Source organism: Anser brachyrhynchus, assembly GCF_964034855.1.
Source record: "Anser brachyrhynchus genome assembly, chromosome: 6".
NCBI lineage: Eukaryota > Metazoa > Chordata > Aves > Anseriformes > Anatidae > Anser > Anser brachyrhynchus.
The window spans coordinates 40,112,097-40,139,373 of NC_137700.1; the positions used below are offsets into that span (position 1 = coordinate 40,112,097).

Consider the following 27,277-nt stretch of genomic DNA (forward strand, 5'->3'; position numbering starts at 1 on the left):
ATTATATTTATCAAAGAAACACTACAGAAAAGTCATCCCAAGTTCACAAAATTCCTGCAGCAAATGAAGCGTGTAGAACATATTCCTGTTGCTGTGCATAAGTAGGTAGTTAATAGCACCTCTACTGTATTTTTATTCTTTGGAAAATCTGAATGGCGAATCCTTTTTTCCACATATATATATATAAGTATATCCCTATGCACAGACATACATCTGTTGTATGTGAACCAGGGACTCTTTACTAATATTAAAATCATTAACAGACTCAATATTATCATAAAAATCACAAAATCAAAGTATTTTAATCACCTCATATTTGGAATTACTTAACTGACTTGGGACGTTTATCTGAAGGAACCTATGTGGGAATTCATTCTCTTGTGGATTGATTTTTTTTTGTTTGATTGCTTTTGACCGGGGAGAGGTTGGTTTTCAAAGACACATCATACTGTAGATAATGAATGGATAGATTTAGGAGAGTGTACTCCAATTTAATAATATTTATACCTCCAGTATAGAAAAGTTACAATTTAAACATTTAAAAAAGTTTACTAAATTGGAGGAAATTTGTTGTGTAATTGGAGCCATATCAAATAAAAAGTTACAGGTGTACAAGTGAAACTTCAGCAAGGCCATATCCTGCAAATACAACTTTAGTCCGCAAAATGACTTTCAGATCCAATTCCTTGAAAGTTTGCACAGCATACACCCCAAAATTTCTGCTTTTAGGTACATGGTGTTTTTTCCTCAAGGGACAGCACAGTAATGAGAAAAAGCCTTGTTCACTTCAGAGCTCTGCGGAGACCTATGTAACAGGCATTTCATTCTGTCCTGATAGAAGTCTACAAATAATATAGTCATAAATGCATGTATGGCTGCTACCTCAGTTCTGCCACACTTCAATCAACTTAAGCTTGAAGTAAGCAACTGAAAAGAAATCCACATTTCCGAAATTAGGAAAAAGCCAGAAGGGTGTGTTTGCATTTTTCCCCAAAGGAGTTCTAACTGACAAAAAAAATAAGTCTTGGTTATAAAAATTAAACAGGAAAATTAAAGTTAAGAAGAAAGATATGACTGGGATCTGCATTTGTTTCTAGCAGTAAAATGGGATTCCAATTGGTTTTAGCCCTGCAAATGTTGCGTGAAACCCAGTAAAGCTTCATGCACCAAGGAAAAGCCTGAATAAATTACCAATTATGCCCGGTATAAAACACATCTTAAAAAAAAAAAAAAAAAGTACTTGTAATCATTATCTTGAACTGCTATAAAAAACAATATGGAAACTGATACTCTACTTTTAAGCAATTTTATTTGCAGTGGAAATCCACTGTCAGCATTCAGTAATGGCTGTTGCTATCCAAAACAGAGGAGCTGCGTATTCCTGCCTTTCAGTGCTCATCATCATAACAGTTTTCACAACCTGGTGAAAAATATCTAAAAGAAAAGGGGAGAGGAGGGCAGGAAGGCAACATACAAAGTGGTCTCAAACACTTTATAATATGCTATCCAAAGTAAATAGGAAATATTTTAAAATATTTATCCCTAGCACTACATCAGGAACTAAAACTTTTCCTCCTATATTTTCTACCCTGTCCTACTTTCTCATAGTTGTTCGTTTCAACACACTTCGTAGCATTTACTCAGCAAGTGGTCTAAGTAGCTTGTAAGAGTCTTCCAGATGATGAAACTGCAAAGAGAAAGCTTTTATGGAAGAAAACAACAACAGAGAAAAAGAAAATAAATTAAAAGGGGGGAATAGCAAGGTATAAACAACGCTGCAGTCCCAAATACAGCAAAATATGACTTATCAGATCAAAAAAACAGATAGCCAACCTTCTAACCCAAAAACACTGGACAAACCTATACATAGGAGAGAGTTTTTTTGCACTAGTTACAACTTGAAAGCTAAAGCAACTTGATTTTCAAAAGCATTCAACACGTGTACACTGAATCATTCAACACATGCACAGTGAAAGATAAAGTCCCCCAGGAATGCCTCCCTTACAGCTGAGTCAATCATCCAAAATACTTTTGGAAGTCTTGGCCAGCCATTTCAAAAGACTCCTCAAAAATCCCTTTGGGTTTCAATGCCAAAACCCAAGTTATAATTCAGAGTGGTCGTTTTTCCCCTCAGCCACTAACGCAAACCATTAGGAGGAACACAGAGTACGGTCACTGCTCCAAAGAAACGAGCGCTCGATTCCAGCTGCTGAGACTAACATGGAGTAGTATCCTGACCACTGAGGAAGTCCCGTGAAGAAATGAAGAGGAACAAGGCTAAAAATAATGTTAATAAGACAGAGATCTAGAAACCACTGGAAGAAAAATGGGATAATTTCCACCTACTTCTGCAATTCATCGTTTTCAGATTATTATTAGTGTATGTTTTAGTCTTTGCTTATTGTTTCCTTGTTTGTTTTTAAATGGTCTTGACAAAAAAATAAAATCACAACCACTGTTGCCAAAGCCAAAAGAAAGCCAAAAAGTATGGCTTTCTAAGAGCATGCAATGGTTTTTTAACTTGGACTTAACCATTCTTTATTGACAAATAGAACCAAGCAGCACGTAACAAATATCAACTTTTCAGAACATTTAGTTGACAATTTATGATCTGTTTATGCAAGAAATCTACATTTTGGATTGATTTCAATGCATATTATTCCTATAAACCAACAACATTAATCCTGGAAAAGCCACTAGTACCCGCGCTAACAGACTTGAGCAGAGCAAGCCCAATCCTCCTAATTACACTCAGTTTATCATTTTTCCCACTGTCAAGGTAAATAATAATACCATGGAAAAAAGCAGGCTGGCAGCTTAAATATATGTTGAATAAAAAGATCAAGCATGAAGGTATAAAAATGCCAGGGATTTTTTTTTCTCTTTTGTGACATTTTGCAAAGCTATTCCAGTGGCAAAACTGTAACAGCATGTGCTTGTAACCAAAAATCATAGAGGTTGGTTTTAATACACACCACACATTTCGGCTTACACAGTAAATCCAAGCTTTTTGAAAAGGTAAACTGAATTCCATGACCAGGAACGGTGAAGAAGTCCGGAGAACCGAGCATGAGGCAGACCATCCCAGATCCTGCGGATGCGGAGTTGCAGGCTACTACTGGGTTTCACTGCTGCAGGAGGAGCAATGCTGAAATTCCTAAAATCAGCCAAAGAAATTGGCTCCGGAGTTCTATAAAATTCCAGGGGCACCGCTTACGACCGCAGTCAGCCTGAGGTATTTAGTTTAAGGAAGATTAATCACAGATGAATCAGCCTTTTGTTTCTTTTTGACATTTCAGAACCCTTTCTAGTATTCCATCTATCTGAAGTCTGGCCATGCCTTGATACTGAAGTAGACTGTTTGAAATAATTCCATTTACTTTGGCCTGCATACAAGTCTGGATAAAGATTTCAGTCAAAACACCTCTTCAAATCATAGAATGGTCTTCAAATGGCACACGGAGATAGCGCAGCAAGAGGAACCAGATCTGTCGCGCACTTCAGAGTAGGCTGATGTTATTTACTGACGTTGTGGAGTGGTGTCAGGAAAAGCAGATGACTGGCCAAGCCCAGCGACAATATGTGCTCCAATTGCAATATTTGCATCCAATTATTGACAGTGAAAAAGCCTCAAAAAAGAAAACCAAAAAAAACACCAAACCAAAAGACCTAACAACAACAGAAAACCACACCACAGAAATCAGGAAAGTCACGTAGCAAACTTCACCAACGCCCCCTTCCCAACACAAGGACGTAGAGGAGAACGTGATTTAAGGTCAGCAGGGAGCTAAATGGCAAAGGCAGCAAGTACACCGACTATTTAGACCAGGAGCACAAAACCAAAGTCTACTTAGCATCAAGCACTACCCGACTCAAAATCAGTATCAAAGACATGTAATGGAAGTAACAAAAATGAGTAGATTAGGATCTCAAAGAGCTCAGTAGCGACTGGAAAATGCAAATTTAATAACATGGAGACACAGAATAAAATTCTTGCAGGATAAAATGGACAGGAGCTCGGCACAGGGAAAAAAAATCCAAGATCTCTCAAGTATCCTTCTGATGTACGTGTTCACTAAAGCTGGTTTATTTCTGAAATTCCATAAATATGTTTGTAAACGAATGTCTTCAACTGAAAATGCATTTACAATTACAGATACAGTACTTAAATACATGAGAAGCGAGCCTGAGACCAACATCATTCTAAAATAAAATACCTTCTTGTACTTTGACTTTTATCACTGGCTCCAAAATGCATTAGGAAAGACTTTGCATCTTATGAGTGCTGGAAAATTTTCCAGACTATTTTTCCAACATAAGAACTACCACATCTAACAGAGCCTGAAAAGTTTTACCACAAGGTCGTGAATTTCTACAGAGAACCATTTTAATCTTGTGTTACCCTATTCTACCCTGAAAAAATGGAATAAAGCCATTGCTTCATGTTTTTCATAACATTTTTCCGTATTAATACAGTTAATAGAACTACAGAAATCCTTTTGTCTAAATTTAATGTAGGTTTTATTTTACCAGCTCATAAATATTAACCCATACATGGGAACAAGTCTAGGAGCTGAGAACTAAAAAGTAGTTTAAGATTACTACATATTCCCTTCCCCATCTTCGGTGACTTCCCTGGTACTCCACCGTTTCAATAATCACATTGCAATCAAATGTGAGCAGTTTGGAAACAAAAGGAAAGGGAAGGGAGGAAGGAGTCAAGAAATAAAGTTCCCTTTTAAGAACTTGTGTAATTACAGATCTGTTCATTGGGATGGATGACATTCAACCCATCAGCTTGCTACCTGAGAACACCGGCTTCTCCAACTCTATTCCTGACCCACAGGAACACTGCCTCCAGAATCCTCTTCCAGGACATTCATGCTTCTGATCTTCAATAGGCAAAACACTTTATTTACACGATAAATTGTACCATTTGTAGAAATAGAATTGTGGAGATGAAAATGTGACACACTGACCACCAAAAACACACTGCCTGTGAATTCAGCCCAACTCGCTCAGCACTGGATAAACCTCTTGGCAGCTGCGCCCTGCGCAAGGCAACTGGTGTAAAGCTGTGGCCGGACTGGAAGATGGCTGCTCAAAGAAACGTTCTTGGATAAACATATAGATGGCATTTTAGGAGGAGGAATTGCATGAAAACTGAAAGCAGAATACTTCAGCAAAATATTATGTGGATGGCTTGGACCTCCTCAGAGCACACGACGTGACCAAGATGATCTGATACAGAAGCCAGGAGCTGTTATTAGATATGGCTCAGTCACTGCTGAATACAATCACCTATTATAAATGTTTTAAAACTGATGTTTAAAAATCACTTTACATGAACAAAAAAGTTAGAACCCAGAAGAGACGTCTACACAAAGTTTTAACATTTGCTGCTGGATATCTGTACCTCCAATCTAGACGTGTATTTAAAACTAAAACATTCGGCTATGTCCGCATGCTGACAATATTAACGCCTAAGTCTCAGATTGTAACATAAATGAGCGGAGCAGTTCATTGCACAGACCCCCAATTATTTCAGCCAGGTTGTGTGCAGAAGACTGAGACTGACTTCACGCAAAGTGGAACTCCATCAAACTCCTTAAATCAGCATCATAAAGTTACTGTTCCTTATACATCCCAATTTATCTGTTAGTCCTCCTCAGCAGGAAAAAAAGTCAGCTTCAGAAAGCATTCAGACTGAGAAATGCGAACTCCACCAGACAGTATGGTGCAAAGCAGTAGTCACGCTCAGGTGGTTTTGCTAGAAGCATTCTGCGTTTTCTTCCAAAAAAAATATCCAATTCAATTGTCAGCTTACCCATTTCCACTGATCACGGTCTGTGACTTAAAGGAAAATTTCAAAAGATTTCCCAAATCCTGTGACTTCAGTATAACCAAGTACAGCATACATGTGTTCTTAGAAGACACAGCTTATAGAAAGCAGCGCTGCTGTCCCTAACCTCCACTTCCAAGCATCCTAGACCAGGTAAGTTGCAAAGAAAATTACAAGCAGAGAATAAAAGAACGGTTAGCTCTTCAGCTCCGTCTTTTTATTCCCTTCATTTAATTTGCTTACATGGCATCTGTTCAACAATGTTTACCTATAGCCTTTCCCTCTTCCAGACTAACGTCAGTAAGGGAACGGAGCCTCTAACATCTCTGTTAAACGACAACCAAGCAAAGTCTCCAACATGTAATGCCAGTAAGTCAAGAGGCCATTGCTTAAATTGCTTAATCCGCAAAGTTGGTACTTACCCGCTCCATTCTACCACTACCAATCACTTCACAAAAGCAGCAGCATTATCCAGAAGCCTTTCAAAGCTTAGTTTTAAAATTTCGGTAGCATTCTCCAATACACTATTTCGTTTCCCTCAACATTTATATTATGTTTGTTTTGGCCCACAGATATAGACGATGAACTCAAGTTGGCGAAGCAAAAAAAAGAAAAAAGAGAAACACCTTGTAACAAAAGGACAGCGGGAGAAATGAATCCTTATGGTCACCTGTAGCATAGGCCACGATAAAGCTCAGCTGGCTTTTCCTTCACAACCTTCACTTTAATGTGCCTCACTGCTTTTTGACTATTTGAAAACTAGCTGAAACCAATGCAAGTTTTTAGCAAAGTTTGGGGATGAAAAAAGTAAACCCTGCAACTCTTACTCTAGATTTCACTAGCCTTCTACATTTCCAGATTACTATGAGATATTTTGTTACGTGTAAATGTTCAGCAATTTTCTATCAGTTTTCAGTATTCTGAAATTGTATAGTAATATTCAAAAGCCAGTGACATGTTTATAAAGAAAAAGTGGGATCTAAACAACATAGGGGAGAGAGAGAGAGAGAGAGAGAGAGAGAGAGAGAGAGAGAGAGAGAGAGAGACCCTTGGGTACTTACGTCTAACAATGCTGAGGCTAACGGATTATGGGTGATTTGATGACACTGGTTATGCCAAACATCCTTACCCTTTCCTCAAAAATCTTCTACCTGATCCAAAATTGCTACTCAACTAGCTTCTCAGAGGTTTGATTTGTAGAGCAAGTCCCCTATACCTACCCAAGTAAAGCCAAGACCAAGAAGTCATGCTATCACTGCCAGCAGTCACTAAGCACTAACAACAAATATTCAGTCAAACCCAAAAAAGGGAGAATTTTAGCCTATTGCCAGATACATGGTAAACATGAGATACCCAGGTAACCAAATGACAAATTATTATCTGACAGCCTTGAAAACCTCTCCATGTGAAGAGCTTTTAAGCCAACTTGTAATAAGTACCACATGCAGCTAAATTAAAAAAGAAAATCCTAAGCCAAGTTAAATAGTAACTAACATTCAAATTTAACCATATAAAGTCCCCATTAAAATCCAAAATGACAATTACAAAAATATTATATTACTATGAACACTGTCAAATGCTTTGAATAATTGTACACTACGGAAATAAGTAAAAACACACTTTACCTTGTATCTCATTTTGGGGCATGAATGAATGTAGAAACCCATATAATAAAAACAGAGATCAGGAGCTTTTTCATGAAGTTTCCTAGTAAACGCAATTTCCCTATGAAAGGAAAAAAAAAAAGTAATTATTTATGAATATAATTCCTACATTCATTTTACTTCTTCATAAAGGAAATGCTTTACAACTACCTGGATTTTGGCTATTTAAAAGACTAGACTTCTATCACATAAACAATGAAGATAATAAACTCAACGCTTATGCTTAAAAAAACAAAACAAAAAAAAACAAAACACTGTGTCAGGCTTAAAAACACTTCCATTTTGCCCTGCCAAGTAACTGACTTCAAATTTGAAGAGAAAGGTGACTAAAAGCCTCTATTTAACAGGTTTCCTGTTAATATTCATGCACGTTGGAATTCTACAGAAACCTGACCCAGCGATTGTACACAGACTGGCTGATGTAGCTCAGGAAAACATCAGAGTATTTTTAAAAAACAAGCTGCAAGGGTAAGCCTCTTGTTTGTTCTGCTCGTTGCACTCTAGCAATTTACATGTAAAAACATCCGTCTTTGTGCAACAAAAGCTACTTTTCACCTCTCGTGTTTGTTTGTATGATTTTCTCATTTATTTCGAAAGGGAAGTGTTAATGTATTCCAAAATACATTTGCTTCTCATTTTACTGGCAAGAGGCAAGCAGCGTTTCTACAACGATTCTGCCAGCGTTTCTAATACAACACTCATTTTCACAGCATTTGTAACTTTGCAGATCACGTTTGTTTCAAACGTGGATGTTGGTTCTTACCTTCAACGCTGAAGGGATAAAAGGACATGAGCATGTGCAGATAGGAAGCATGTACAAATATTGTGTTTTTTTTTTATCACTTCAAAATTAAGTTAGTAGTAAGAATGTTTAAATATATCAAAAACCCTTCAGTTGGATGTAGTTTGCTGAGACCATCATGACACATTGTAATTCTGCACTATATGCATCCATTCTAAAAGGAAAACGTCCAGAAGTTACTTCCTACCTGAAAATCCAGGTAAATACAGCAGATTCCAAAAGTGAGGTTTATGTACTACCAAAGTATACCAACCTGCACCTCACCTATGTCATCTTTAAGACACAGCACAATGTCAAACACCCCTACCAGTCCGTGCTGATTATCCTGGACCTAATTAAACACACACCTCTGTGCAATTAAACAACCTGAAACGCTACAGGGAAAAAAAAAAAAAAAAAAAAACATCCTTTGCATTTCAAAATGTCTCCAACACTGTTTGCAACTGGTCTGCACTGCCTGACTTAATAAAACAAAAAGACTCAAAGTGAACGGAGTGAAGTAATTAGGCCAGAAGGTAATGAGGTTAAAACTGGGCTGCAGTAGCAGTCCAGTCACGGGCAACAAAGCTTCCTGCAAGCTTCTAAGGGGCCACAGCGAATGAGTGCACAATGCCAACACTGGCTTGCTTAGAGCTGCTGCAGGTGTCTGTCTCCACGTGAGGGGCAGTCCCAGCGACGTGCTATAGGAAGGGCCAGCATCACTGGGGAGCGACGAGGCATCCTTCTCTTTCCTCCATCCCACCTCCCCTGCTAGAGCACCAGAGTTTCACGCATTACAGCTGCACCTTCCTTCCAGATTCCTTCCTTGCGAGATCTGAGGCTCCCTAGCCCACTGACCAACTGACCACGTGGGTTCCCAAAATCGGGTGAGAGGTGCTGAGCTGCACGGGAGCGAGGAGCGGGTGCTGCAGCTGAGACCCAAGGCAGGAGAAGGCTCTCCCTCCGTATCAGCCAGGCGGCAGCAGCGAGGTGCCACTGCACTGCACGACTCACATCTACCCACATTTTTTTCTGCCTAAATCATTCTCATGGAGAAGGGATTACAGACTTGCAATTCCTTTTCTGCAAAGCTTTCAGTCAAGATGCATATTTAAGAAATTATAACGGCTGTTAACACTTGGCAAGAGTGGGCAGCCAGTGAGCAAAACATATTAATTTCATTAACACAAAACTCAGATTTAGTATTTCAGTGCTACATAACCCAACTCCACAATCTAATGCTTGAATCTAAGCTCTAGCATTTTTCCTTTTATAAAAGAGAGATAAGGGCAAATATGATTGTCTACTATTAATGGTCTTAGGTAGCGGAGGAAAGTTTAATATTTCTGAGCAAATAACAAGAAGCACTCAGTATGTCCTGGTCAGTCCTCTCCCCTTTTATTCAGGCTGGTATTTCTCAGGTAGCTTCTTCTGCCCTCGCTTTTTGCTTAGATGCCTACGTATTTCAAATGATCTTCAATTCCCATCCTTTCTAGGACTCTGCAGCAAAAATTCTCAGAATAGCCCGAAGTGGAAGTGACAGCGCTGCAATGCAGTTTAACCTCCTCAGAGTAAAATTGGCAACAGCTTTTAAGGTATCAGATTCCTTTGCAACTTCCTAAATCCTCCCTAACTCTCAACTTTTTTTCCCCTTTTTGAAAAAAGAACAAGGTTGGCCTCCTCTAAGACTGTTGGGAACTCATTTTTATTGCCTTAAATGCAGCAGAATTTATAAGCTGCTTTTTCACTAGTTGAGCCATGCAAGCATGTTGCACTGACAAAGTTTTAAATTTATTATGTAGAAAATTTAAAATCATTTCAAGAATCCATAAGCATGGATTATGTCAGTCGGTTATTACATAAAGTAACATGATACATACAGATACTAAAAAATAACTCTTAGGAGCTGTTTATGGCAACTCGCATGAAGAAAAAAAGTCTGATTTTAAGTATCTAGTGTATGTAATAAAACCTAGACCACTAATAGACAGAAAAAAGGCCACTTCTAAACCATAGGTGTTCCAACATTATTTCTACATGGTAATTCTGATTGATTTTATGAAATCGCCAATGCCACTGTATGCCTCAGAAAAAATGAGGATTAGAACTCTTTTAGCCTTAGACCAATGGAGATGAGAAATTGACAGATACGTTAATGCTCACAACAGCTTTGAAGTTACCTCTGATCTGAGCTGGAACTGGACCAGATGATGTCCCAGGGTTCTTTCTAACCTAAACTCATCTGTGATTCTGTAGTTTCTCCTTTGTAAGGAACAACTGTGGATCAAGGTGGGGAAAGCCAGCCGGGAGGCAGTGTTGTCAGCTCTAGTAAGTTGCTTTTTGGTAAGGAGAAATTGCACTTCAGGATTTAACTACCTAAAAGCCTGCCAGAGAGCAGGAGGAGGCCCTGCTCTCCCTGTCTAGCCATTCCACTGCAGCCCTTGCACCAGCTCTGGTGTTAACACGATCTTCACTGAGCCTGCTCAGCTCGCTAACCAGGTTGCTAAAGCACAGCCTTCTGCTTAGTAAATTAAAAACTGGCTCAGCAGATGATTGCTAGAAACCTGGCACATAGCAGAGATGGAGAGGAGTGATTGCAGCACTTCATTTCAGCAGCAATAAACCATTAGTCTGATGTCAGCAACTTAACAGTGAACTTTGTGGGAGAAAGCCCTCGATGTATGCATTTGAACAATTCAAGCACAGATATCCACAAATAATAAAATTCACCTCTACAGAGAGAGGAATATACCCAAAAAGCAGAATGATTAAAAAAAAACAAAACACTTTGGAAATCAAGAGATCCTACGCACTCTTACTCTGTTTAGATTTTGATTAAACTTCTGAGACATTGAATTGCATGCTTCCATAGGTATTGCAGAAGTACATGAAGTAACTGATGGGAAGAAACTTCCTAAATATATATATATTTATATTTGCAATTTGTTTCAAAAGTCGTGTCATTTACTCATTCTAGTGGGTAAACCTAAGCAGCAGCCAAGAAGCTCCCACCTAGAGAAGATACACTCAAACAGGATGCCTTGGAGAAAGATGAGCACTAGATTTCATAGCTGGATCTCGATTTATCACATATAACAGTACCTGAAGCAGTGTAGTGCAAATCTGAAAAGGTAAAAGCTTTTGCTAGAACTTCTCAGACCTACAGCAACTTGAAAATAGGCAGGTATGGCATGAGGTCCAAACCCAGTTGCTTCATGAGGATCTCACTGGGATCTACATGCCTGTGACTAGTTTATTTCATGCAAAGAAGCAAAAAAGCTAAGAAAAAACTTGGGATGCACAAAGGTTGTAACAGTAATAGAATCTTAAAATTGCTTGTGAGAGAAAAACAGCAACTTGCAATTTAGCATACAAATCTTATTTACAACACAAAGCATTATTCACTGTTCTTACTATTTTGTGGATACCAGGACTAGGATGATAGTTAATTTAAGGCTTTAAAATTCATAGGATTATTCTGTCTGTCAGGCTTTCTAAAGACAAAGATAATGAAATTAACACACCTGAAAATATACTTAGTGCTAGTACAGCAGGAGACTACTAATTCAGAAGTTTTTAGGGTGTCCGTTATTTACGATCTCACCGTGCACACATGCATAAAAGTGATTAATTTCATTTGGTGACTAAGCTAAGAAAAAAGTCAAAGGAAAAATTATTTCTATTCAAACAAAAGAGGCTTCTTCTGCTGAAACCAAGCAATAGTAAGTTATTTTCTAGGGAATAAAAACCCAGGTACTTTATTTCTGAGTTTTTTGTTTTTCCATCTTTAGAAGTATTTAGCTAACTAGAAAGATTCATCCCTATTTAAGGATGAAAGTTAAAATCTATTTTGGAGCACAACCAACTGCAGAGAATTAGAAAAATAATAATTAAGTTTAGCTAGAGATAGTGTTACCAGTATATGTTTAGACTGGAAATAAAAGCTCAAACTTAGAAACAAGTATCAATTCTTACTATTATGTCTAAGCGGATAACAAAAATGTCCTCTTACCGTAATGCAGAGTAGACTCCCAAAGATAAGAAGGAATAGTCTGGATCGTAGTACAGATAGACAGAGGACACGCAGTAGGGCAGGATATCAATTACACCCACAGCAATTATCTTCCCATCTAGCCAATACTGCTGGTGAAAAGAACCATAGCCGCACTCTGGTCCGTTTGGGGGATTCTCTGCCTGGACAGAAATGGGACATAATTATCAGCCTGGTAGACTTCCAGTACAAAAACTATTTTAGAAAGGTTTTTAAAAGAAAAATAAATACTGTGAGAAGGTATTCCTGCTGTACACGTTTACCGAAAGGTAAAAGGGAATTTGAAAAGCAGGGAGAGCAATGTTAGTTCTCCATAGCGTTTGTGATTTTCACTGTACTCTTCATCAGCAACCTCTGTGTGTCACCTCACAAACAAATCAGTAAATGACCTCTGCCACCTAGCATGCAGACAGCACTGAAATGGTAAAAAAACAAGATTCATCAAGCTATCAATGCATTATTACGCACAAATTCTGCAGATATTCTTTCTTTTCATAGTTTGGCCTACATACTCTTCAACAAGAGACAAAGCCCAGAGGCAAAGAGGTGATGGGCAGGCTGCCTGCGTCCCCCAGCAGCGCTCCTCCCCTGTTCCTCTCCATGCTTTCAGTCACCACCTAGATCCAGCTCCCAAAACACAAAAGCTCAGCTCAGATGCTGCTATTAAGCCCCGTGACAAAGGCAGCGTCCGCATTAAGAAAACAGAAAAAAAAAAACAGCCAAAAACCCTACAAAATCCCTCGGTGCAGTGCAGAGAATCAGGCATCGAGCACCGCAGACACTGGAGGCACCTTGGCCACAGACTCAGTTTCACAGCGCGGCCACTGAAGCTGTTTGAGAACAGCACTTCCAAAGAGCATGGAGCAGCTCATGTACTCTTTATGACCAACTAAACATTTTTCGCCTGAGATGCTGAAGCTCTTTGTGCCACGTAACTCGTGGAGCTCCTGCTTTGCCAGCCCACACCAGCACAGCTTCGGCAAGAGCACCGCGGGGCTGGCTGCTGCTGGGTGCTGGGCCCTGAGGTCGCAGGGAAGCACACTTCCCTGCGGGGAGAAGCTCCTAAACCAGAAACTGGTGCTTCAGATTACAAAGAAAACAATCTCCTAATTTAAACTGTATTACACAACCAACTCTGGCAGGGCTTTTTCTCCAACGTCAGGTTTACTTTAATCCTGAATTCCACAGCGCTCAACTTAATTATCCTCCTAGTCATGTTTTTCACTGTATTGCCAGGTCTTCAGAAAGCTGCTTCTCACTCAATAAATCTGACAACATTACCTGCTATTACCAACTGTTTTGCATTACAACAACAAAAGGTGGGTTTAATCAAGTATTTTGATACAGTAGCGTGGACTGAAGACATGATGGGCAGTAGAAGTTATTCTAATTGGTACCACATGTGTCAAAAGAAATCAATCACATGAACAAAAATCATTTCAACTGACTTTCCCAAGCATTAAGTCCCAAATAAAGGCGGTATAATAAAATGTTTGCATTTCTATATAGTTATATAGCATAAAAGTAGATATAGAAGTAGATATGTAGCTACAGATACTGTAAAAGTGAAATGATCCAACACCTGAGAGCTAAATCTGCAGCATACAAGGGTATTAGGGTAGGACACTGACATATCGAGCTGGGTTCTTCTCATTTAGAGAAAGCCTACTTACTCGGTAGTGACAGTTTCATACAATATCCTCAACTTTTCAGTAGTGCCAAATGAAATCAGAGGGCCAGTATTAGCATTTTTAAGCTGGGACGTGGTCAAAGTTTGAGAGCTTGGAAGAAAGAGGTTCTCTCTGCGGGCAACCCTAAGAGAACAGGTTGAGTTCTCTTGACTACCACGGGGCAGAAGAAAGCAGCAAACCAAGGGGAAATGTGATTTGACATCTAAGACTAACTTGCTTAAGTACCAGATAAAACAGACTTTCTGTCCAAAAAAAAAATCATCATACAGGATTTAATACAAGTTAAAAAGATTGTCTAAAACAACATGGAAAAGATTTCCACTCCGAGCCATGTCTCCTACAGTTAAAGGGCTGCCGTGTGTACAGAGCCCTGCCTCAGAACAGCAAGGCAAGGGCTCGGGCCCGACGCCTGCCAGCCGAAGCATCAGTTAAGATCTGTTAGCGAGGCACGAACCACGCCGTTATTCCTCTAATTCAATTACAAAGCCATTTATGAACATAAGAGAGGCTGTGTTCTTTAACAAGGATAACAAGCACAGTACTCATTTCAGGCAAAGCGTTCAGGGATCTCCATTACGTTAAGTAAATAACATTTCTAAAAAGCACAACATTTTCATCCTCCTTGAGAAGTTTCCATACAATATAATCCTTTGTAACGTTTGTCCGCATTATGTTTTCTCCGATTTCTCAGTGAACCCTTGGCTCCGTTACCTTGATTTCCCAGGAACCAGCCAGGCAGTTTGACGTGTCACAGGGTTAGAGCACGAAGCCCTCTCCTGCTGCAGGTTGAACCATTTCACACCACTGGCGGGGCCTCCGGGGCCTCGGCTGTCAAAGGCGATGTAAAATACAAGGGACACCATGCGGGTGAGCCCCAGCAGAGAGGGCTTACCTTATCGACACGAAATAACACACCGTACGTAGCCTTATGCTACAAAAACATGAGCTGCTCTTGGCACGGAAAGCATCACCACTTCTATGACTGGTGAATCAACAAACGTAACGTCAGAGACGTTACTTGGAAAGAGGGTGAGATCAAAACCAATATCCTCTTATTCCCTTTCACACTAAAGTTCAAATGACACCATGATTCTATGATAGATGCCTTCAGGTCTTCTTAAGCAAACAAAACCCCCAGTATTCTAGAAAACATATGTAAGATAGAACAGCAAATCTTCAAAATTAATTGTTTGTTTATATTCATTAAATAAGTTGTATTAAAGGAGTAAACACTAAAAGCAGATCTAAAACTCGGGCTATGGGAGTCAAAGCACAACTAAACATGTTGTGATTAGGAATTATTAAAAACTCAGAGTCTTCATAGTTATTTCTGCCTCGCATTTTCTTCTCAATAAGGCCTAGGAACTACTTATTTTCTTCAGTGTATCCTAGGAATTTAAAAATACAAAGGATTTCAGTGAGCCATCATCAGAAGACAGGGGTGTAGATGGCTCTGTTGCCTGTTTTTAAGCTACATGGTGCAGCCAAACGATTATGCAACATCTCCAAATCTGCAGAGGAGGAAAAAAAAAATACAGAGGGACCAACTTGTTTAAAGTTAATAGTTTAAATTTGAGCTTCAAGACAATGAATTATTAATCACTTGATAGGGAAACAAAATCTATATAAGAACTAAATCTAAAGACAAAAATTAAAACAAATAGTTTCTTCAAAGTTTAGACTATACTGCAGAGAAAAGTATAACTTATTCCATTATTTATTAATTCTGTCTTCATATTCTGCTAGCTGTTTTTCATTAACATGTGATTGCTTACATTTAATAATGCCTTATTAAAATTTAAATGTTTAATATCATCTGATATTACAAGTTGCTCCAAGTGGGTCACTTCAATATAAGAAGTGCTTACGATGAAAATTTGATCATGGTGAGAGTGCTCAATGTTCCTCAAAGCACATTGGTCCCTCTCTTTACTTCTAGGAGATGTTTTACTGTTCCTAGTAATAGAGAAATTGCACTTATTAACCCCCATGCCAGCCTGATGTGCAACTGCAGACAGTGCTGCACAGTCACCCACCAGAAATGCATCGTGACCCTGATATCCGTATGATTATTTTCTTCTGGAAGGTTTCATGAAACCTTTGAACATTTCCAGTTTACTCTCTGCTGTGGATGGAAGGAGGAGTAAAATATGAAATCCACACTACCTCATACAAAGAAAAAAAAAAAAAGCAACAACAACAACAAAAGGAAAGTCTTCATTTCTACACTCTAGTAGAAGTTATTTGCCAAAGTGAAATGATTAATTCCAGCAGCTCTTCTCCCAAAGGCACACGCACAAAACCTGCCATATGGTAGATTTCTATCTCTTTTGGTTAGCAACATATTTTCTGTTCACTGCTCTGTCCTCCTTTCGTTAGGGATTAGTGGAGGTGCTGTGAAAGCAGCCTACAAATATAGGCTGTGTCAGCCTACACCTCAGCACAGAGCCTCAGCACATAACCTCAGCACAGAGGTACCCCTACAGGTTTCCATTTAAAAAAAAAAAAAAGGAAAAAAAAAGAAAAAAATGCACCCTTGCAGCAAAGCCGTTCCCAGCAGCACCTGGCTGCACTGGGTGGACTCTGCCAGCAGCTCAAGGGAGGTGTAGATAGCTCTGTTGCCTACAGCTCTCCACGCAGTGCCGGTGAGGACGTGTCTGGGGCGCTGGGTCCAGTTCTGGGCTCCCCAGTGCAAGGAACACACGGACTTACTGCTGCGAGCCTCGTGATGGGCCATAAAGACGGTTAAGGAACTGGAGCATCTGACAGATGAGGAGAGGCTGAGAAAGCTGAGACCTTCAGCATCAAAAATCAAGACGACTTGGGAAGGTTTTATCGATGTGTGCAAATACCTGATGGGAGGGAATAAAGCTGAGGGATCCAGCATCTTCTCAGAAGTGCCCACTGATGGGACAAGAAACAACGGGCACACATTAAAAATTAAAAACCACATAAAATTCAAGCTGAACACAGAAAACACTTCTCTGCTGCAAGTGGTCAGACTGCCCAGCGAGGTGGTGGAGTCTCCATCCTTGGAGATCTTCAGACCCCGGCTGGACACGGTCCTGGACAAGCTGCCCTGGGTGGCCCTGCTCAGACTGAGCCGGTGGGTTAAAATGATGCACGTTGGGTACACGAGAGCTGAGTGCAAACAGCTGCAGAAAGATCCCATAATATTGAGTAATTAATATGACAGAGGTCATAAATACAATGTCAAGCTCATGCAAAAAAAAAGTGGCTATATGCGCATCCAAAACAATGGGTGTAATCAATTTACACTTCAACATATTTTTGAGACTGATCAGTTTTATAAAATAATCACCTTCATGCTTAGCATCAGTCAAAATGGAAAAAGACTAAAAAAAGTGATTAGAGGGGGATTTATAAAGTGAAAAAGCAAATCATTATTTATTGCCTGACACCACGGTGCAGCTGAGAGGCCAGTTGCGGTCATCGCACCAGGATGACCCAGGAGAGCTGCAGAAGGACAAACGCACCCCTAACTCACTGGTCGTCGAAAACTACGAATCCACCCTGATCAGCTCCAGTTTTTCCCGTGCCCTCTTTCCATAAAGACGCTCACTGGGGTACTAACAGGGTATGAAGCCACGCTGGTTTTTGCTAGGAGTCCTGCAAGCTGCTCTCCTGCGCTGTGCCGCTGCAGCCACCCTGCTCCAGGCCAGGAGCATTTACATCTACTGACATCGCTGGAAGTGGGAGGACGGCAAATGCTCAACCGTAGCTTCTAAGAGGAAAGGAACACTACACAAAAAAAAACAAACAATCCGTTCTCCCTGCTGTACCCTGTTTACTGCTAGAAAATCGCCTAGCTTTCTGCTACCACATACTCTATCATTTTTTACACTGTTCATTTCTTGTGCCAGAGCCCGTAGCCAAAACCGAAACTAAACAGAATCCTAAAATTGAGAAATAAAAGAAGGCAGGAAGAGTCTGGGTGTTGATACTGTTTGCAGCTAATAATGGTATTAAAAATTCAAAACAATTACAAATTGAAATCATGTAAGGTTCAAATTTGATTTTAAATTATTTTTGTTCAAAAGAGTAAACAGACTGCACACTCCTAGATTTGCTCGTGGCAACTGTTTCAGAATAAAGAATTTCAAGAATCCCTTGGCCTCTGATATACAACCGCTTTTATTTAACTTCATCTAATTGAAGACATCTGTAGTGGTGCCACACAAAATTTAATTCAAGCTTCGAAATGTCAATAAAAAGTGTCTGTAAGAAACAATACTGGTATAAACCTGGCAGGGAAGTGTGCATCAACATCTACGTAGCCATACAAAATTAAGAATATAATGGCAGTCTGCTGCCTGGGTTGACGAGGTGATAAAAGCCCTTTTCCTATAAAGTCTAATGAGCTCTATTACTCTTCAGCTTTCAGGAATGCAAAGGCCAGCGGACTCAGCAGAGAAAAGCAACAAACCCTCCACACATGGATCCATTCAAACCGCGACATATCGAATTACTCGCGTAATTACTATAACCTGACAATTTCATTACACTCACGTGGTCCTCAGCTCTCTAAGGCTAACAAGACAGACAGTGCCGCAAACCCGCAATAGTTTGCTTACTGGAAAAGAAGGAAGAGCATCTCTCCTTAACTTTTAACTCACATTGTAGTCAAACGCAAGGTCAATAAATTATTTAGGAATAGATTCTTTCATAGAAATAAATCATGAACACTAAACCACAGCACTTTCTGCCTTTTCCTTTTTTTTTCTTAATGCAGCGATATGAAGTTCAGTGATAGTTCCTTATCCAGCTCCACGGACTCCTTTGAAAATTCAGTGTTATCTTCCCTCCTGACTGGGGATGATACAAATACCGTGACACCTATACCCGTAACGCTGTACTGCCTGCAAAAAGTGAAGAGGAAAGAACGCGTTCATTTCAAAACTTGCGTCTAGACTTAATACATACCTCAAGAGGAGAATCACAGAGGAATCGTGTGAACTGCATCAAGGTAGATTCATCAGAAATATGTGCCCAAGAAGACAGTCCAAATATGCAAAGCAGAAAAGCAAGAAATATATTAGTAACACTTCAAGATACATTAACATTCAGACAGACATATGCTTTCAAAACCATGTACTTGAAAAACACCAACAGGATTTAGGAGTTGAAATAAAATTCCCAAACAAATTCCCACTTTCTATTTTGTTGGTAAGTACAAACAAATATAATAACTAACGATCCAAAACACTTCATTCTCTCACGTCCCATTTTCAAACGTCTTCTATTCTAGAGAATTTATCGCTATCTTTTATTTAAATTAGACATTGCCCTTCTCTGTGACTGCCTGCAACACGGAGTCTCTTCCCAGTTCCATTACCCGCCCCATCACTATCGGGATTAGGGCCATCATCTCTCGTAACAGAAATTAATAAAGTCTCTTTGCAATCAAAATGATGAACAAGCCTGTTCAAGTCTAAAGAAGAAGAGGGGAAAAAAGAAAAATCAGCTTCCTGAAAGTGCAAGCATTTTCAAAACCAGATTCTTAACTCAAACAAAATGACGTGCTACAGATCATCAGACAAAGGCAAGGTTTTAATGATCTGGAGCCTGTGCAAGTTTCTAAGAGTAGTAAAATATAATAGCTATTTACCAACCATCGTTTGCTTATTTGATACGAATACCTCCTTAGTGCTGGATTCCACAAAGAACACATTAAAAGATATTACAAAGTTCTAGTATGTATTTAACCCCAAAACATTCCTTTGTTAAAAAGCTAGTTTGTGCTACACAGCCTAACTCCCCCTCCTCTAATAAGCTGCACGATTTGCTAAGTCACTGGTGACCAAACTGCAAAACAAGAGTACTCAAGAACTTCTAATTTGAAGTTTGACTAAAATAAGTTATGCATACCCACAAAAAAAACCTGACTGTTCACAAGATTTCTTGGTCAAGAATTCTATGAATTTCTCAGATAAATTAGAGAAGAGTTTTCTGCTTAAAGGAGGATACATAAAATGGCAGGTGATTACTTGTCAAGCATCCCATTTTTCCCTGCTCAGGGGAGGAGAGGAAGGCAGGCGACATTAAAAAGTGCCAATTGCTGACTTAGGACAGAGTCCCACACAGTTTAAGTAATTAAAACTTTCTTTTCCTCAGAAAATGCTATAAATCAGATTTTAGAAATAAAAATGCAGCCTCTGGTAGATATACGGGTCTGCAAACATTACCTGGACCATCCTTATTGTAGTTGGAAGCGAACACTGAATCTCAACCTTCCCTAAGATGCACTAGAAAGTACTCCAGCAGCGATGCTAACAGACAAGGCTTTGCAGCAGGCAGACTCCAGATATTTTCCCTCTCCAACACACAACAGCAATCTAGTTGGTCTGTGAATGGACAGTAAACTTTTGGACACATACTTTTGGGATGATCACTGAATTTCTATTGGATGGATTGGATTGGAGGATGCTCTAAATTATTCAATTTAGAAAAAAAAAATGCCTGTGATGTCTTAATTCAATTCCAGAATTGTTATCGACTTGGTGGATAGGGTCAGAGACTAAGACGGAAACAAACAGGCAATGTTTGAAGAGAAAAAAAAAACAATTCAAAATCCGAATTACCGAGTTATGTTCCCATAAAAAAAGACCAGAGATTTACAAATTCCTGCACTGCTCGTGCATCAGTCCTTACAGCCAACGGCTTGTGAACGTGCAGGCACCGGGAGGATAAGCCATGTGTTATTCATTTTGATGTCAGAAGACCCCCGATAGTTCTTAATCTGTAACTTTAGCTTTATAGTGCAAGTTAAACCCTATGGGTGAGAAAACCGAGCCAACACCACCTTTCAAATGGTTTTCTCGATCCTCCCGGCCCCGCTGTACAACCGCCTGGCTTTGGGGCAGGGGAGGACGCCCCAAGCACACCCCAGCAGCACTTCGGCTTGCTAGGGGTGCTGCAACTGGTGGCCAGGAAAAAATTAACTGCACTCGAATTTGTACCGCCCTCGTAAGGGGAGAAATCGCTGCAAGTTTTATTACAGATTAGTTCATCTGTTTATACTCGAAGTTCTCAGGTCAGATCATTTTCTGAACCAAGTGCTAGAAAACTTCAGCAGATTGTGAATCTTTTCTAGAGGTCACTTAAGAAAATGTTCTGCTTTAAAAGGAAGACTTTAATAGACATATAGACATGGAAAATAGCAAATACTTTAGATTTCCTGACCTTTGCTATTGTCTTCTCAGCCCTTACTTTTTCCTCCCACCCCCACATCCACAACCCTTTCATCATAACCCAGGAATATACCTGGACTACACAGCTATTTAAAATAATGTAAACTTTAAGATTCGTTTTTTAAATTAAAAATACCTCATTTTAATACTGCAGGATAATTATGAACACAATTCAAAAATGATTCAACAAACCACGAAAGAAATACAGTCAAGAGCTGGTGTTTATGTAAAATAAATCAATCTGTCACACAAGCACAACTGAAATTCCTTTCACAAAGTCATACTCTTCTAATTTTCACTTCAAACCGAATTACTTAAGCTTCAGTCTTTAAAAACTATATATATATGTAATCCACAATATTCTTTCCTTGGTGCAAACTGATTACAATTGCCATAAAGAAGCCATTGCCACCACAGGAACAATAGGAAATAAATTCAAACATGGCCAATAAAACTAAGACGACACCACTAAGAATCAAAGCAGAGGGGGAAAAAAGGCAGGAAGATAACTGCTTGAGCGAAAGCACACGCACACCTTTAAAAAGCTGCAATAAAACCAGAACGCTAACACCTGCTGTACGAGGGAGGGAGGACGTTCAGATGCCGTGGATGCTGACGTACTGGAAACCCAAGCGGCCTGGCACATCTTGACGTACCCACCGGCAGAAAGAGCCACAAAACGTTGGCGTTCTTCCTAGAGCTTTCCTGGCATCATCCCTGTATGTCCATTTCTGAGTTTTTCCCCCTCGATTAGGGCAGTCTTTAGGTATTTTAGCTACCCAGGGGAACTAAAACCTTTGTAGGGAGGGCGGAGGGATCTTGGATTTCGCTGCCCTGGAAGCTCCTTTCTAGGCCGAACTCTGTCCTTGTTCTGTCCAGCTCCTCTTGGCTTCCTGCGAACACTGTGCGAGCGCGTAGGACGTCCTGCTGCCACCAAAAGAGCAGTTTGCCCATTTTGAGTGCTTTCCAGACGTTATCACCTCTTACAAGTTCAAAATAAATACGTTTTTGCTCTCAAGCATGAATTATCCTTCCTCATTTTCACTTGTAGTCAAGCTTTCAGTGAGGCTAGAACCTATTAACTGACCCGCAAGATACAAGGAAGAGAAACTATCCAGGCAACGGGACTGAAACCGACCGAAGAAATGAACAATGCTCTGTAACACTGTGTGCTGTAAAAATACAGAAAATGAGACAATATCAAAGAAGATTCACAAGAAAAAGATGACGCCAAGCTATCCCACTATCCTTGAAACAGGAAATATCACCGTAGACCTATGTTAACAGAAAAATCAAAGATTTTATTTAGTATTTTATTTACTATTTATTTAGTATAGGTATATAGGTCAGCTCCAGAGTAAACCTTTGATTTTTCTGATAACATAGAAAGAGGGATTTAAAGTTTAAATGCATATCTTAAGGACAGTTTTCAGGCCAAGAATTGAAGTAATGCAAGAAGTGATTGGTGATGGGCCAGAGCTTGCATCTCATTGATTTCGATTCCGTTATGGGATGACAAATTCACTGTGGCTTTGCCCGCTCAAAAGAAACTCATTCTCAAAATAATGGAAATCCGTCAGTCTACAATAAGGAGTTCTTTTTAATTTTATGTGGATATACGTAGAAAACTCAGTGTCAAAATTAGGAAAACCACATAAACCGCGATGTAAAAGCTCTGATCTGAAACGGTACGGACGAGTCGCTCAGTTGACTGGACACCTAAATTCTTTGGCTCACAGGGCCTGGATCCACAGCGCTGCAGCCACGAGGCCACGCAAGCACACAGAAAGAATCAGGCCGATCCAAAAAGTGCTCTCGGATTTTAAATTAGGTTTATCGGAGATCTGAAGTCCAAGGTAACTGAAGCGAGACGTTCTGCGGCAGCAGCAGCCCACCACGAGGAGCCAGGCATCAGATTAGCGCTGTCAGCGACTGAGATGATAAAAGAACCCATTCAAGAGCATTATAAAAAGGTACTGCTGCCTAGGCAAGCTAAGGCAGCTAACAATGACCACAAAGGCTTGATTTTTTTCCCCAGAATTCTCTCACTTAAAAAAAAAAAAAAATCAAAAAAAAGAAATAGGAAACTGGGTTAAAGAGACCTAAAATTGGAAACTGGCTGCCGGTACCAACTTTGGAATCGATCAGAATGAGCTCCCTGGCATTTCCTAGGCTAGTCGCTCCGCTTCCTATATTAGTGCAAGTGTATTTCTGGGAGGCAATTAAAGAAACTGGAAAAGAAAAAAAAAAAACGATACCTATTTCAGTAATTTCTTGCACCTTTCCAAACAGTGTATCTTTTGTGTGTTGATAAATTCTTTTCTTCCAAGACAAATATTTAGTTAAGCATGAAGTAAAGAGAGCGTCCAGCTAGCTCTGCAGGCGGAACTGAGACACGTACTATTTTTCTACAAGCTTGTCATTATAAAACACCCATGAAAAGTTAAATAAAACGCTTGCTTCAGTAGGCCTAAACAGCAATAAACTGTTCACTCTGGCTCTTTCTGGAAACTACCGTCGAATTTTTATGATCATTTATGAAAATGTTTTCTAAGTTGTGTAGCTGCCACATAGCTTGTTTTGGTTACACTTCAGCCCCTTTCTTAAAGGCAAAATCTACTGTAAAAAGACTTAAAACCAAAAAAAAAAAAAAATCCCATTAATGAACTAGGTGTATTGTAGTAGTGTTTTAAATCACCCATCACAATCATTAAGTTCACCAGAGAAGAGGCAGGAAGAAAAAAAAAATGCATAATTTTTACACGGCAGTATATTATGTAACGAACTCCATTTGGAATTACAAGCACTTTTTTATTTTGCACAAGAACTCATTACAGCTAAAGAACTGAATTAGTTGACAGCCAATTTATATATTTATGTTCTAATGTGTATATAATATATAAGACAGATATTATGTTGATTATGTCTCAAGAAAGATTCAAAAAAGGGCAAGATTGGGTCAGATATGCAATGCCTCTGGTGAGGCGGATATTTCATTAAGATGAACTGGTAGAGAGCTACTCTATTTTGCCCAAATTAGCTAATGAGTACATTATTGGGATCAAAAAATTTCTCTCTTGGCATGGAAGGGCCCAGAGGAAATATTTTTACAGTATTCATTTTATTTACTGTTTTTTTTCCTGTAGAGCTAGGCAGTTCCACATCGGCATCTACCATTTAAATGCCCAGAAATGCATTTTAACACCTCAGATTTAGGACAAGCAGGTATCAAAATGTTCCAAAACGTTCCTGTTAATCACCCCGAAGCTGGGCAGCTTGGATCACAAAATCCTCCAGGTGATTTATATTCTGCAAAGCCCCCCCTGCGTTTCCTATGCAGAAACCCAGGTATTTTGCTGTCAAGCAAGAGTTGAAACATTTGCAAATCAGGATTTGTCTTCGCAAGGCAGATCTACTACTAAGCTTCCTTAAATCCAGCTTCACATCTGAAGAGCCAGACTAGCCTTTGGACCCAGTTCGGGTTTCTGTCTTGTTTTCAGATTTTTCTGCGGTAATTCCATGAAGCTAAAGGATAAAACACCGGTTACTCTCATATTCTTCCTTTCTTGAGGCAGCCCCAGCAAGGAGGCAGTGACCCATCAGTAGGACAAGCTACCTCTGCTGGCACCGTGGGACACCTGCGCTTGACTCAATCACCAAAGCATTTCTGTCTCTGGGTCTGCAGGAGACCAAGTTCACTCTTTTCTTCTCAGAACATTATTCCATACATTATTCTACAGATTTTCTTCAAGTGGCCAAAACCCAGGTATCAGCCCAACAGCGCCACGAAGCACAGAATTGGTTACGTGGCTGCCTCTGCGGTCTTAGCAAGGACTTTGGAGCAAAAACCTGCCTGGAATTCAAATGCCTAGCCATTCAAATCTGCCAGCAGTCATCATTTAAATAACCATTTGAAAAGCGGGAGAATCCTACTTTCATGTTCTCTGCTCCAGTTAATCGAAAACATATATAAAATGCAATTACAAAAAATGTAATTATTTCTACTACACTGGAAAGGAAAATGTATTTCAATTCTGTTTTGTTTGGGGATAACAGTTGACTTAACTCCAAGACCAAAGGAAAATACAAGCTGCCAGAGCTGATGAAATCCACCGCAAGCATAAATCAAAATTCATTATTATAACAAATTAATAGCCAACATACAGCTGTTTTTACATCACTAATGGTAATAAATATCTGGTAATAAATGTTTGCAATAGCATCACAGCTTTTTTCTTTTATGTACTACTTCACATTCAATACAGACAGAGCAAGCACTGGAAAAAAACATCAATGAAAGAACATGTTGTAGTTCACATGCATTTATGAGAATACATCAAGTTTGGATGAACCAAAGTTGATTTCTAAATACAAAGAACAACTGAAGTGCCTTTGTTACAAATTAAAGATATTTTCATACAGATCAACTGCAATATGCAGTATTGTATGCAGAAAGTCTTATAAAGATTACTGAAGAAAATAAAGACTACTGCTCTTACAGGCCAATAGTGAGCATATTTTACTATGTCATCCAGCAAAATAACCAAATGCTATCAAAACGTAAGTTGCTCAACATCCACAAACCTACGGATCACAAAACCGCATTTGTCCATTTTGCTGTGCAGAAATTATGACAAAGCTGTATTATAAAGACTCATTATATTTCTTCTGTCAATTGAAGAAAAAACAAGAGGGGACAAAGTGTCATTCACAAAATTTATTTGAACAATCACGGTACTCTTGATCTGCTGATCAGCTTTGTGTTCCAACTGATCCTGCACTGAAATACAGGCAAACAATGCCTATTTAATCAAAGGATGCTCAGCCTGATATCGCCTCTCTGTTCATTATAGAAGTTGCCCTTATTCAGGTTTTCCCAGGTTACATTTTTGCAATTTTTCTTGAATTACAGCTTGAATTTTTTCAAAATATAAATACAACTACAACCCAAGCAGAAAAAAAAATAAATGTAACTTGTAGATGTGTAAATAAATTCTTAATTACATTGTGGATTTTTATAAGTTATATACACAGATCCACATATTAAACATGAATATAGTCTTCCACTACTTTATCAAGAAAGAATAAATGCTAGCAAACAAGAGCTCTATTTGAACAGTGCATAAGAACTATCACCTTGGACCAGAGAAAGAGATCTGTGCGCACTACTTCCAAAAAGAAAAAAGGCCAGAAGAAGTGCACAAAACGTGACAAACACTAGCGCAGGTTCCTTCCTTGCACATTTTTACCTCTTTCAAAACCGAACATTTCTTGGGCTTGGTTAATCCAAGAGTAGCCTTGGATAAACTTGTTCAATAGGCAGCGATACACCTATTTTCCATGCCTGTATATTAATTCATTCAGCTATTAATACTTCCCCACTTAATAACCTGTTGGGGTTTCCCCTAATTCTCCAGATTTGCCCAACGACTCATTTAAAGATAACAATACATTACTCAGAAAGCAGATAACTGCATTTACATCGCAGCATAATAAGGCTTTATGTTCCCACAGAGGAAAAACTGAAATATCAGCTCTTCCACAGCACTATTTAAGAGCAACTTTTAATTAGAGAGTGGTTTGCTACGTTTCTCCTCAGGACACCAACCCCTTCAATAAAACCATGCCGACACAGATGCTGTTAGGTGCCTCCTACTTTGCAGGCCACCAGCAGCTGACTGCCTTCCGAAGCACAGGGACAAGCAGGCCAGTTCTGAGGCTGACTAAAGGGTTTTGAGGGTTTTCAGAAGGTTTTCAAGAGAAGTTCGGTTTATACCGGACATAAAAAGACAAGAGAGGATAATCAGTAGCTGAAAAGCCTATACAAAAAAGAGTTGCAGCTTTTACGTCAAGACAAAAACAGAGATTTGAAAAAAATTCACTCACAAGCTAAGTTATCTGATTACAGGAGATGCTTAAAACCGTTCCTAGAATAGGATCTTATTTAGCAGATCGCAAACATACTTCTACCTTACCATGTTCTCTACTCAGCGCTGGAGATAGCGACGATGCCCTCACAGCAATGGCAGGTTTCCTC

The 27,277-nt window shown here is 39.4% G+C and overlaps 1 protein-coding gene across 4 annotated transcripts in view; it reads right to left on the reverse strand.

Moving 5' to 3' along the window:
- Nucleotides 1-27,277, reverse strand: part of ATE1 (arginyltransferase 1) — an 88,294-nt gene that overhangs the window by 41,116 nt on the left and 19,901 nt on the right. For all 4 annotated transcript variants that reach the window (XM_080597120.1, XM_080597119.1, XM_080597118.1 and 1 more), the window contains exons 8-10: nucleotides 18,974-19,006; nucleotides 12,300-12,481; nucleotides 7,468-7,567 (exon numbers count right to left, since the gene is read on the reverse strand). In XM_080597120.1, the coding sequence (XP_080453246.1) occupies nucleotides 7,468-7,567; nucleotides 12,300-12,481; nucleotides 18,974-19,006 (315 nt within the window). The remainder of the gene's footprint in view (nucleotides 1-7,467; nucleotides 7,568-12,299; nucleotides 12,482-18,973; nucleotides 19,007-27,277) is intronic.